This window comes from Salvelinus namaycush, chromosome 5, assembly GCF_016432855.1.
Source record: "Salvelinus namaycush isolate Seneca chromosome 5, SaNama_1.0, whole genome shotgun sequence".
Lineage (NCBI taxonomy): Eukaryota > Metazoa > Chordata > Actinopteri > Salmoniformes > Salmonidae > Salvelinus > Salvelinus namaycush.
In genome coordinates, this window is record NC_052311.1 from 32122187 (window position 1) to 32136239 (window position 14053).

Consider the following 14053-nt stretch of genomic DNA (forward strand, 5'->3'; position numbering starts at 1 on the left):
AAACATCAGCCAGGAAGCATAGGAACTGAGAAGTGGTCTGTGGTCACCACCTGCAGAATCACTCCTTTTTTGGGGGTGTCTTGCTAATTGCCTATAATTTCCACCTTTTGTCTATTCCATTTGCACAACAGCATGTGAAATTTATTGTCAATCAGTGTTGCTTCCTAAGTGGACAGTTTGATTTCACAGAAGTGTGATTTACTTGGAGTTACATTGTGTTGTTTAAGTGTTCCCTTTATTTTTTTGAGCAGTGTATATATATATATATATATATATATATATATATACAGTACATGCAGTACCAGTCAACAGTTTGGACACACCTACTCATTCAACCCCCTCATTCAACAACTTTTCACTGGTACTGTATACAGTGTCTTTGGAAAGTACTCAGACCCCTTGACTTTTCCACATTTTGTTACATTACAGCCTTATTCTAAAATTGATTCATAGTTTTTTTCCGACATCTGCACACAATATGACAAAGCAAAAACTCGTTTTTAGAAATGTTTCCAAATTTATTCCAAATAATAAATCGGAAATATGACATTTACGAAAGTATTCAGACCCTTTACTCAGTACTTTGTTGAAACACCTTTGGCAGCGATTACAGCATTGAGTCTTCTTGGGTATGACGCTACAAGCTTGGCACACCTGTATTTGGGGAATTTTTCCCGTTCTTCTCTGCAGATCCTCTCAAGGTCTGTCAAGTTGGATGGGGAGGGTTGCTGCACAGCTATTTTCAGGTCTCCAGAGATGTTCGATCTGGTTCAAGTCTGGGCCACTCAAGTACATTCAGAGACTTGGCATGAAGCCACTCCTGCGTTGTCTTGGCTGTGTGCTTTTGGTCGTTGTCCTGTTGGAAGGTGAACCTTCGCCCCAATCTGAGATCCTGAGCGCTCTGGAGCAGGTTTTCATCAAGGATCTCTCCGTTCATCTTTCCCTCGATCCTGACTAGTCTTCCAGTCCCTGCTGCTGAAAAACATCCCACAGCATGATGCTGCCACCACCGTGCTTCACTGTAGGGATGGTGCCAGGTTTCCTCCAGACGTGATGCTTGGCATTCAGGCCAAAGAGGTCAATCTTGGTTTCATCAGACCAGAGAATCTTGTTTCTCATGGTATGAGAGTCTTTAGGCTCCTTTTGGAAAACTACAAGCGGGCTGTCATGTGCCTTTTACTGAGGAGTGGCTTCCGTCTGGCCACTCTACCATAAAGGCCTGATTGGTGGAGTGCTGCAGAGATGGTTGTCCTTTTGGAAGGTTCTCTCATCTCCACAGAGGAACTCTGTTGCTCTGTCAGAGTGACCATCGGGGTTTGGTCACCTCCCCGACCAAGGCCCTTCTCCACCGATTGTTCAGTTTGGCCGGGCGGCCAGCTCTACAAAGAGTATTGGTGGTTCAAAACTTCTTCCATGTAAGAATGATGAAGGCCACTGTGTTCTTGTGGACCTTCAATGATGCAGACATTTTTTGGTACCCTTCCCCACATCTGTGCCTCGACCAAATCTTGTCTCGGAGATCTACTGACAATTCTTTCGACCTCATGGCTTGGTTTTTGCTCTGACACGGCATTCTCAACTGTGGGACCTTATATAGATTAGGCTGTTTGAGAAGGTTTGAATCCCAAGCAACATGCCTACACATTGTTTTAAGTACAATAACCAGAATAGTTACTGTAGTAGGTCAAAGCTGTGTGCTGGAAAATCTTAGTAGAGCATGGTTTAAGTAGGCATTGTGGTGCTCCGACATTTCCACTATTTTTCGGCTTCAGACCAATGTCAACTTCTCACTTAAAACATTGTTTTTTTACACTGGAAGGTGATTTTATGGGGAAATATACAACATTTCCACACACAAATGCAGATTTTTTTAGCAACCAAAAGGCTGTCATTGGCAATGCTGTTCTAACCTGTAATGCGGCCCCTGACAAAACGTCTGGACCTTAGTGGCATAGGTGGTGTGCTTCCATAACTGCAAGGGTTGCTGGTTTAAACGCTGGTCCGCTGGTTGCCCTCTAAAATCAGTTTTGAACTAACTAGATTGGGACAGTCTTACATTGTAAAATGACTTCCCATTCAAAGCAACGTTTTAACTCCGATTGACTTTTGAAGGTCTTAGCTCAGCCAAAAAGGTAGCACCTCGTTGGTTCTCTTTTGGCACGTGAGAGCGATAACTTATAAATGTAATCAAAACTGTTGCCCGTACAAACGTATTCAGTCAGAAAGGTAGCAAGTGTAATAGTCACGTTGTGGACCTGTGGTCTTGTTCTTATCCGGTATGCGGTTCTCGGTAACAGCCTGACGGTTCATGACGAGAGGCAAGGAATGTGTTGTGTGCCTCCAATCAAGGTGATTTGCACATTCAAGGTGGTTTGCACTCTCCCCTTCACCATTTTCATCGACATTGGTATCATATTGGGTTAGATATGATGATGATGATAGGGAATTTAACATTGAGCTTTAACCAAAGCCTACGCGACAATAATTAACAGTTACTATGTGGACGTATAGGCCTACTGTGCTGTACGACTGGAGACGTGCCACAACTGCAAAACATTTATTTATAAACCAATACCAACACCCACTTACTATGTGACCCCCTGTTAGAGCCGATTTGGACATGTTTGTATAAAAGACTGAACATACCGAACTCCATGTACATTTGTGTAAATATATTAAATATGAATGTAAATTATGAAATATTAGGTACGTACCTTTATGATTTATATTTACCTGATTGAGATTAATTCATTTGTTGTTAGTGTAACTTATTCCCAAGCCTCAGATATTTATTTTTTATAATCTTTTTAAAATTATTATTATTATATGTTAAAGCAAAAAGGTGGAATAAACAGCTTTGGACAAATAAAAACATTGTCAACGCAATTCCAACATATTCACCTAAAACCCCTAAATATCTGAACAATATCTCCTCTCTTCTGTCCTGTCTTGTCCTCAGTGATCCTGGGGGGATTGAAGGACCACCTGAAGGAGATCAAACGCTGCAGACGCCTCATCATGATTGGCTGTGGAACCAGCTTCCATGCTGCCGTGGCTGTAAGTGAACCAACCAGAAGTGCGATTGAGAAGGAGAAAGGAAAGATGATGATGATGGTGATGACTTCTTTTCTTCCCCTCTCCCCTTCACCTCTCAGACCAGACAAGTTCTGGAGGAGCTGACAGAGCTTCCTGTCATGGTGGAGCTGGCTAGCGACTTCCTAGATCGCAACACGCCCGTCTTCAGAGACGACGTCTGCTTCTACATCAGCCAATCAGGTAATGCCATACTGCGTTGGTGGGTAGACTGCTATTTATATTTTATTGCTAGTGTTTCATAAAACGCTAGTGTTTTTGTTATTTCACTCTCTACGGTGGAGACTGGATACTCTGATAAAAGAGAATGCTAGTACAGAGACTATAATCTGTTGGACAGGGGAGAATTCTAGTGTTTGTATGAATGCTAAGTTGTCTCTGTCCTCTGCTCCTTCCTCCCCTCAGGTGAGACGGCAGACACCCTGATGGCTCTGAGGTACTGTAAGGATAGAGGTGCTCTGACGGTGGGGGTCACCAACACAGTGGGCTCCTCCATCTCCAGAGACACAGACTGCGGGGTGCACATCAATGCTGGGCCAGAGATAGGGGTTGCCAGCACCAAGGCCTACACCAGCCAGTTTGTGGCTCTCATCATGTTTGGTCTGATGATGAGTGAGGACAGGATCTCCCTGCAGACAAGGAGGCTGGAGATCATCAATGGACTCAGGATACTCCCAGGTGAGTCTATAAACCACAACACCCACTATGATAATGTTTAACCCATTATAACCTTCTCACTGTAACCAGCATGATATCACTATGACTAACACACTTTAACCAATATACTGCCTGATCTCACCAGCAAAAACACCACTTTGTTGTTTTTACTAAACCTTACTAAACTTTACTTTACTAAACTTTTTCACCCCCTATCGCTCTCCTCCCCTCCCCCTCTCAGAGTTGATCAAGAAGGTGTTGTCTCTGGATAAGAACATCAAGTCCATAGCAGATGAGCTATATGAACAGAGGTCTTTGCTGGTCATGGGCCGAGGCTTCAACTATGCTACCTGTCTAGAGGGGGCACTGGTGAGAACAGATCTAGCATTAGCTTACCCACCCCAAATACTAACCCACAACCTTTATAGGAACCATGAAAAACTGACCTTGGGTCAGCGTCCATCTAGGGGCAATGTTTGGCATTTTCTCCTCTTTTCCAGTTCTTTATATACCATTAAACCTCTATATATACACACACAATATATGCACACTTTGACATGATAATACTGATTATTATGTCATTTAACTGATTGATTCTTCCCGTACAGAAAATCAAGGAAATCACCTACATGCATTCAGAGGGCATCCTGGCTGGGGAGCTGAAGCACGGTCCTCTGGCTCTGATTGACAAGCACATGCCGGTCATCATGATCATCATGAGAGACGCCTGCTACACCAAGTGTCAGAACGCACTGCAGCAAGTCACAGCCAGATCGGTACGTCACATTACTCACTCACATAGGCTGCATTTAGAAAGGCAGCCAAATGAATTGGTCTTTTGACCAATCACATCAGATCTTTTTGACATCAGATTTTTTTCAGCGCTGGAGACCAATTATCCGAATTTGGCTGCCTGTCTATCAACGCAACCTTATTCACATATACACACAACTAAACACACACACCCACAACTGAAACTTGCTCAGTAGGGGCATTTAAATGTAAAAAGTCCCATGAGTACTAACATGTAAAGTTCATAGGAGCACATCACATTTGGTGTCAAATTTAAGCTAAGGGTCTATTTTTTTGATTCATGATTTTTTTTATTTAACTAGGCAAGTACAAATTCTTATTTTCATTGACGGCCTAAGAACAGTGGGTTAACTGCCTTGTTCAGGGGCAGAACGACAGATTTTTACCCTTGTCAGCTCGGGGATTTGATCTAGCAACCTTTCAGTTACTGGCCCAACTGTCTAACCACTAGGCTACCTGCCACCCCCATTAATTAAGGCATATGTAAAAAGAAATTCAACCATTTTCCATCATAAAAATGTGGGAAAGGCAAAGGCTTTGATTTCTGGTCAAACAGATGGAAAAGGGGCCTTAGAAAACGTCTTAAAAAGGTATCAGAAATACATCAAAACACAATAATGTTGAAGTAAAGACCCCAGCCAACTAATATCAACATTTATATTTAGTTTTGTTGAAATTATTTGCCTTCTGTAAGTTTAAGAAATATTGCCTAGTGTCTTATCATTCATTTTTAAAAACCCCACATATCTTGAAGATATTTTCAAATTTCTCTCATGAGGGAGGATAATGAAAGTTCACAGAAGTAACAAGTGAAGGTTAACCTGCCAATTAGTTATAGTGTTTTTACTGATAACAATTTGTTTAGGATTTATTAAGTGATTAAAACGCTTCATTCTGTTACCAAATCGGTAAAGAAAATTAGATTAGATTGTAGGTCAGTACAATACAGTACTCTACTGTAGATTATAGTAAAGTTTAGTACATTAAAGTACAGCAAAGTACAGCACACTAGCGTAGACGACAATATAATTGACTATATTGCACTGTACTTTACTGTACTGTATTGAACTATACTCTACTGTACTGTACTGTACTAAACTCTACTGTACTCTACTGTATTGAACTATACTGTATAGTACTGCACTCAACTTTGTTGTGCTTTGCTGTACTGTGATGTCCAAACTTGTGAAACATAGACATCTATGATTGGTACAGATTTGTTCCGGCCTGGATCAACCAAATGTGGTCTTGTTTGAGGATGGAGCTCATTCGAATAATTGCCAGTGTGTAGAAAAATACCCAAACATGCAAAGGAGGATAGGAAATGTTCTACCTTTCTAGAAAAACATTGGGACATTCATTATTATGCATTTCTGTATAGAACAGATCAGGGACCCATGATGTCATTCTGTTACCATCATTCTGTTACCGGGTGTTAATCTTCTTCACTAACTGTAGTTCAACCACCAAAATATATTTTTTTACAACACAAGGTTTTTGGAAAATGTGGTCACATAAAGAACTGAGGGAGATTTGACCTTCATTCTGTTACCAAACGTTACATCTGCACTGTTCTTCGAGTAAATGTGTTTTGTCAAATTTTCTGTGGGAATTGTTAAAAGTAGTCATTGTGCATAGAGTTGTATGGTTTGTTGAACTTTGCAATTAATGGTTTTTTGTTTATCGTACTTTTAAAGTGAAACATCTGAGTCTCAGCATCATTCTGTTACCATGGAATTGCACCAAGACAAACATACAAACAACCACAGGCGCACACACAGCCTAACTATCAAAAAGCCTTGAATAATCTCTTTCACCCTCAGGGGCGGCCGATTATCCTGTGTTGCCAGGATGACCCAGAGGTGTCTAAGAATGCGTATAAGACCATTGAGCTGCCTCAGACAGTGGACTGTCTCCAGGGCATCCTCAGTGTCATCCCTCTGCAACTCTTGTCCTTTCACCTGGCCGTGCTGCGAGGATACGACGTGAGTCTACCACTACAAATTACCGTGTCTTACTGCAATCTTTTCCTTTGCTCACAGACACCCATTACTGTACCTTTTCATTCCCAGTATTTACTCTCAATTTTATTTCGATTTCATTACAACAAGCATTAAAATCGACAGTTACTCACAAAATCAACTATGCTGTATGTTTATCTAGTCTTGTGTTGTTTCCTTTACTCCTCAGTTTTGAGCTGGTTTAATGGCTGTCTCTCTCTTTCCTCTGGTTGTAGGTGGACTGTCCCAGGAACCTGGCCAAGTCTGTCACAGTGGAGTAGAACCAGACAGACAGGCAGAAGGCAGTAGAGGCCACATCACTGCTCTGCTGAGGAGAGAGACAGAGGAGGCGAAGCCATCAAAGTGCAATTATGTGTGTAGAAGGTGTTTGTGTGTGTTTTTGGTTTGACCATCCTTGTGGGGGCTAGAAGTAAAACAAGGATAGTTAATAGTAAAACAAGGCAAATTGGGATAAGGGGGGACATTTTGCCGATCAACACAAGGAAAAAGGCTATTTTAGGCTTAGGGGTTAGGTTTAGGTTTAAGAGGGTTTATTTTTATATTGGTATCAAACCTTGGGTTGCACGGGCCTATTGCAACTTTCTACCCTGTTTCTGTGTTGCACCTTTTACCGGTCTGGAGAAAGTGGGAGGACATGAGATATAATTTTGAATGGAAATCAATTTTATGGTACCCACAAGGATATTAAAACGTGCGTGCGTGCATGCATGTGTGTGAATAGAGGGACGTGACATTTTTAAAGCATAGAAATCCTATTGACACACAAGTCCTATTGACACACTGTTGAGGCGGTGCCATTGACCTTTTGGGCCTTGTAGAGAGAGAGAGCAAATCTCACACAACTTTGACCATCTGTCAAATCAGCATTATCTCCAATAATGCCTCCAAAGCAAGATCCTTTCACTATACAGTACTGTGCACACTGTGACTTATACCAAATGTGTGCCTTGTCCACAAACAGTTGAGCCAAAAATACATATTGTAGGAGTAATGCATTTAGTTGGTGTATTGAAGTGCTTACAATTGTGCAATATGGGAGGCATTGTGAATGTTTTCGATAATCGTTGTTAAATGGGTTCTCTGTCCCGTGGGAGTTTATTAGCTTTGCATCTTGGGGAGTGTAGGCTATTCTATAGCATTCTGTTATCCTGCGGAGCCAATAGCTAGCATATTGTAGGGAACTATTCTGAAAAGCTCTATGTAGGCTATTGGGACATAACACTTGTGATGTAGGGCCTACACACATTGCTTTGGTGTACTGTACACAAAAATGCATTCCTTGTGGTCCCATAATCAAGGGGCACTTTATTTATCACTCCTTTGTCAGAGTGAATCTAATATGATTTTACTCATGAGGGGATTACTGTTCATCATCTACACTCCAATCTGTTGAAAAGGGCCGGATGACACTGCTACAGGCTTGTGAGATACTATAAGAATTATACTTCCTTTCATTTACTACCCTTTCATGAATCATTATTCTCTGTTTAGTCATTGTATGGCGTTCATCATTGCAATCATATTATGTTCTCTGTCATGCAGCGCTGTGAGAGACATCTCTGTCCTATTCTATGAAGACTGTTTGGGGGTCCATTGGCTTATTTATGTATGAAGACCAATTGGTTGCACTTACTTTTATAGTGGATTTAATCTCCCAGAGTGTTATCCACAATGGCAATATTGACATGCCCTAACTCTTGTTCTCGAAAATGTGAGGCACTTCCCTTGACATCTCAATATAAGACTGATATGCATAAAGTGATATGAATTGTAGTTTTGTACTGTATAGGGTAAAACATGTTATATTGAGATGTACTGTAGTTAATGTATTTATCTGTTTTTTATGGGGGTTAAAGAAAGTTGGGCTGGTTTATCACAAACTATGATTGTATTTTATAATATACACTAATCAAATCAAATGTATTTATATAGCCCTTCTTACATCAGCTGATATATCAAAGTGCTGTACAGAAACCCAGCTTAAAACCACAAACAGCAAGCAATGCAGGTGTAGAAGCACGGTGGCTAGGAAAAACTCCCTAGAAAGGCCCTAACCTAGGAAGAAACCTAGAGAGGAACCAGGCTATGAGGGGTTGCCAGGCCTCTTCTGGCAGTGCCGGGTGGAGATTATAACAGAACATGGCCAAGATGTTCAAATGTTCATAAATGACCAGCATGATCAAATAATAGTAATCACAGTGAACAAGTCAGGGTTCCATAGCCGCAGGCAGAACAGTTGAAACTGGAGCAGCAGCACGGCCAGGTGGACTGGGGACAACAAGGAGTCATCATGCCAGGTAGTCCTGAGGTATGGTCCTGCGAGAGAGAGAAAGAAAGAAAGAGAGAATTAGAGAGAGCATACTTAAATTCACACAGGACACTGGATAAGACAGGGGAAATACTCCAGATATAACAGACTGACCCTAGCCCCCCGACACATAAACTACTGCAGCATAAATACTGGAGGCTGAGACAGGAGGGGTCAGGAGACACTGGCACCATCCGATGATACCCCCGGACAGGGCCAAACAGGCAGGATATAACCCCACCCACTTTGCCAAAGCACAACCCCCACACCACTAGAGGGATATCTTCAACCACCAACTTACCATCCTGAGACAAGGCCGAGTATAGCCCATAAAGATCTCCTTCACGGCAGAACCCAAGGGGGGGCGCCAACCCAGACAGGAAGACCACGTCAGTGACTCAAACCACTCAAGTGACGCACCCCTCCTAGGGACGGCATGGAAGAATACCAGTAAGCCAGTGACTCAGCCCCTGTAATAGGGTTAGAGGCAGAGAATCCCAGTGGAAAGAGGGGAACCGGCCAGGCAGAGACAGCAAGGGCGCTACAGTTCAAAGGTTTGGGGTCACTTAGAAATGTCCTTGTTTTTATAAGAAAAGCACATTTTTGTCCATTAAAATAACATCAAATTGATCAGAAATACAGTGTAGACATTGTTAATGTTGTAAATGTCTAATGTAGCTGGAAAAGGCAGATTTTTGATGGAATATCGACATAGGCGTACAGAGGCCCATTATCAGCAACCATCACTCCTCTGTCCCAATGGCACATAGTGTTAGCTAATCCAAGTTAATCATTTTAAAAGGCTAATTGATCATTAGAAAACCCTTTTGCAATTATGTTAGCACAGCTGAAAACTGTTTCCTGATTAAAAAAGCAATAAAACTGTCCCTTAGACTAGTTGAGTATCTGGAGCATCAGCATTTATGAGTTCGATTACAGGCTCAAAATGGCCAGAAACAAAGACCTTTCTTCTTCTGAAACTTGTCAGACTATTCTTGTTCTGAGAAATGAAGGCTATTCCATGCGAGAAATTGCCAAGAAACTGAAGATCTCGTACAACGCTGTGTACTACTCCCTTCACAGAACAGCGCAAGTTGGCTCTATAACCAGAGTAGAAAGAGGAGTGGGAGGCCCCGGTGCACAACTGAACAAGAGGACAAGTACATTAGAGTGTCTAGTTTGAGAAACAGACGCTTCACAAGTCCTCAACTGGCAGCTTCATTAAATAGTACCCGCAAAACATCAGTCTCAACGTCAATAGAGAAGAGGTGACTATGGGATGCTGGCTTTTGAGGCAGAGTTCCTCTGTCCAGTGTCTGTGCTATTTTGACCATCTTAATCTTTTATTTTTATTAGTCAGTCTAAGATATGGCTTTTTCTTTGCGACTCTGCCTAGAAGGCCAGCATTTCTCAGCCAGTTGAAATCATGAATCAGCTGGCATCATTTTTATGGATACAGTGGCTTGCGAAAGTATTCACCCCCTTGGCATTTTTCCTATTTTGTTGCCTTACAACCTGGAATTAAAATGGATTTTTGGGGGGGTTGTATCATTTGATTTACACAATATGCCTACCGCTTTGTAGATGCAAAATATTTTTTATTATGAAACAAACAAGAAATAAGACAAAAAAACTGAAAACTTGAGCGTGCATAACTATTCACCCCCCCAAAGTCAATACTTTGTAGAGACACCTTTTACAGCAATTACAGCTGCAAGTCTCTTGGGGTATGTCTCTCGAAGCTTGGCACATCTAGCCACTGGGATTTTTGCCCATTCTTCAAGGCAAAACTGCTCCAGCTCCTTCAAGTTGGATGGGCTCTGCTGGTGTACAGCAATCTTTAAGTCATACCACAGATTCTCAATTGGATTGAGGTCTGGGCTTTGACTAGGCCATTCCAAGACATTTAAATGTTTCCCCTTAAACCACTCAAGTGTTGCTTTAGCTGTATGCTTAGGGTCATTGTCCTGCTGGAAGGTGAACCTCCGTCCCAGTCTCAAATCTCTGAAGACTGAAACAGGTTTCCCTCAAGAATTTCCCTGTATTTAGCGCCATCCATCATTCCTTCAATTCTGACCAGTTTCCCAGTCCCTGCCGATTAAAAACATCCCCACAGCATGATGCTGGGATGGTATTCTCGAGGTGATGAGAGGTGTTGGGTTTGCGCCAGACATAGTGTTTTCCTTGATGGCCAAAAAGCTAACATTTTTTCTCATCTGACCAGAGTACCTTCTTCCATATGTTTGGGGAGTCTCCCACGTGCCTTTTGGTGAACACCAAACGTGTTTGCTTATTTTTTTCTTTTAGCAATGGCTTTTCTTCTGGCAACTCTTCCTTAAAGCCCAGCTCTGTGGAGTGTACGGCTTAAAGTGGTCCTATGGACAGATACTCCAATCTCCGCTGTGGAGCTTTGCAGCTCCTTCAGGGTTATCTTTGGTCTCTTTGTTGCCTCTCTCATTAACGCCCTCATTGCCTGGTCCGTGAGTTTTGGTGGGCGGCCCTCTCTTGGCAGGTTTGTTGTGGTGCCATATTCTTTCCAATTTTTAATAATTGATTTAATGGTGCTCGGTGGGATGTTCAAAGTTTCAGATATTTTTTTCATAATCCAACCCTGATCTGTACTTCTCCACAACTTTGTCCCTGACCTGTTTGGAGCGCTCCTTGGTTTCATGGTGCCGCTTGCTTGGTGGTGCCCCTTGCTTAGTGGTGTTGCAGACTCTGGGGCCTTTCAGAACAGGTGTATATATACTGAGATCATGTGACAAATCATGTGACACTTAGATTGCACACAGGTGGACATTATTTAACGAATTATGTGACTTCTGAAGGTAATTGGTTGCACCAGGTCTTATTTAGGGGCTTCATAGCAAAACATACATATTTGAAACAAGTAATATTTTCATTTCACTTCACCAATTTGGACTATTTTGAGTATGTCCATTACATGAAATCCAAATAAAAATCCATTTACAGGTTGTAATGCAACAAAATAGAAAAACGCCAAAGGGGCTGAATACTTTTGCAAGGCGCTGTACATATTAGACAATACATTTAGACAGAATCATAGGTCAACATGTTATAGATAGGGCACATTTTTTTTCAAAGCAATGCTCCCATTACTTGTGAAAAGGCAATACAATATGGATAAAAATAAATCAAGACATGGCCATGATACAAAAAAAAATGTCTGAGATCGAGTTCCTCATTAATCCCCCCCACGGGAAGACAGTGTCTAGGTAGTGGATACAGAAGCATTTAAGTTTTAGTAGGAGGTTATCAATGTCCCCACCACTAAGGAGCATGTGAACCTTCTCTATCGCAATGAACTTGAGTGTTGTAATGTCCTGATTGAATTCTGGGAAGTGCTTGGCGACAGGAGACTGCTGATCGTTTCTACGAATGGATGACTTTCAGGAATGAGGACTCAACTCTATTTGCCAGTTCACTCCACCTATTTTGTGGTCCGACTCCTCTTTGCATTCACATTGCTATGTTGGGTTTTTACAATGTTTTTACATTGTGCAGGAAAAGCCATTCCATCAGAATGTGAATCAGACAGCTACAGTATATATACCTACTTACATTTTGGAAGCTAATAGATTGCATTTAGTAAAAAGATTTTATTTGAATGTCTTACTTAATCTTTATTTAAATAGGCAAATCAGTAATGATGGCCTACCCCAGCCAAACCGTCCCCTAACCCGGACGACGCTGTCTCAATTGTGCACCGCCCTATAGGACTCCTGATCACAGCCGGTTGTGATACAGCCCGGGATCGAACCAGGGTCTGTAGTGACGACTCTAGCACTGAGATGCAGGGCCTTAGACCGCAGCACCACTCGGGTGCCCTCAAAATGGTGAGACATAATAATAAATCAGAAGATACCATTAATATTATTGGTAACAGCAAATAGCAGAAGAATAACTACATTAAATAATGCTTTAATTGACAATTTTACACCAATGTAGGCTACCGCCCCTTTAAGAGCTAGAATCGATTTTGTACCCTATATCGTGATTCTCACCAAATATGTTTTCTTTTCACACTATTCAAACCACACAGGCAAATAAACAGCTTATGAAGCTCTCTTTGGGTGTTTTCACATAAAATAACAGATCCCAGTACTTATTATACTTATTAAGTGAACTCGGGGGTAAAAAACAAGCAAAATAACTTTGTTCTCTTTGTATTCACACTGCCCTTGCCATTGAATAAGGACTCAACTCTTTTGCCAGTTCACTTCACCTATTTTGTGGTCCGAGTCCTCTTTGCATTCACATTGCTATATTTAAAAAGGAACCAAGATCTTTTTCCAACACTCACTCAATGAACTCAGAATGTGTTATCAGACAGCATGGCCGGCAGCTATTAGGCAGCCAGCCACCCGGACAGCTGATGAAACTGTGGGTTTGCACAACCGAATAATTTCCACACAAACTGTCAGAAACAGTCTCAGGGAAGCTCATCTGCATGCTAGTCATCCTCACCAGGGTCTTGACCTGACTGCAGTTCGGCGTCGTAACTGACTTCAAACCAAATCCAAATGGTTTTGGTCCAAAATGGTATTTGTCACATACACGTGTTTAGCAGATGTTATTGCGGGTGTAGTGAAATGCTTGTGTTTCTAACTCCAACGGTGCAGTAATATCTGACAAGTAATATCTAACAATTTCACAACAATACACGCAGTATATACAGTATATGAGTAATGCAAAATATGTAAACATTATTAAAGTAATTAGTGTTCCATTATTAAAGTGGCCAGGGATTTCAAGTCTGTGTATATAGGGCAGCAGCCTCTAATGTGCTGGTGATGGCTATTTAGCAGTCTGATGGCCTTGAGATAGAAGCTGTTTTTCAGTCTCTCGGTCCCAGCTTTGATGCACCTGTACTGACCTCACCTTCTGGATGACAACGGGGTGAACAGGCAGTGGCTCGGGTGGTTGTTGTCCTTGATGACCTTTTTGGCCTTCCTGTGACATCAGGTGCTGTTGGTGTCCTGGAGGGCAGGTAGTTTGCCCCCAGTGATGCGTTGGGCAGACCACACCACCCTCTGGAGAGCCCGGCGGTTGCGGGCGGTGCAGTTGCCGTACCAGGTGGTGATACAGCCTGACAGGATGCTCTTAATTGTGCATCTGTAAAAGTTTGTGAGGGTTTTAG

At 41.9% G+C, this 14053-nt stretch overlaps 1 protein-coding gene across 1 annotated transcript in view; it reads left to right on the top strand.

Moving 5' to 3' along the window:
* LOC120047081 (glutamine--fructose-6-phosphate aminotransferase [isomerizing] 2-like) overlaps positions 1-8503 on the top strand; it is a gene marked incomplete at its 5' end in the record, with an annotated part of 40118 nt that extends 31615 nt beyond the window's left edge. Inside the window, 7 exons of the mRNA XM_038992628.1 lie at positions 2960-3057; positions 3156-3276; positions 3499-3771; positions 3992-4119; positions 4359-4526; positions 6387-6548; positions 6800-8503. Of these exons, the coding sequence (XP_038848556.1) occupies positions 2960-3057; positions 3156-3276; positions 3499-3771; positions 3992-4119; positions 4359-4526; positions 6387-6548; positions 6800-6844 (995 nt within the window). The remainder of the gene's footprint in view (positions 1-2959; positions 3058-3155; positions 3277-3498; positions 3772-3991; positions 4120-4358; positions 4527-6386; positions 6549-6799) is intronic.
* Positions 8504-14053: the final 5550 nt, after the last annotated feature.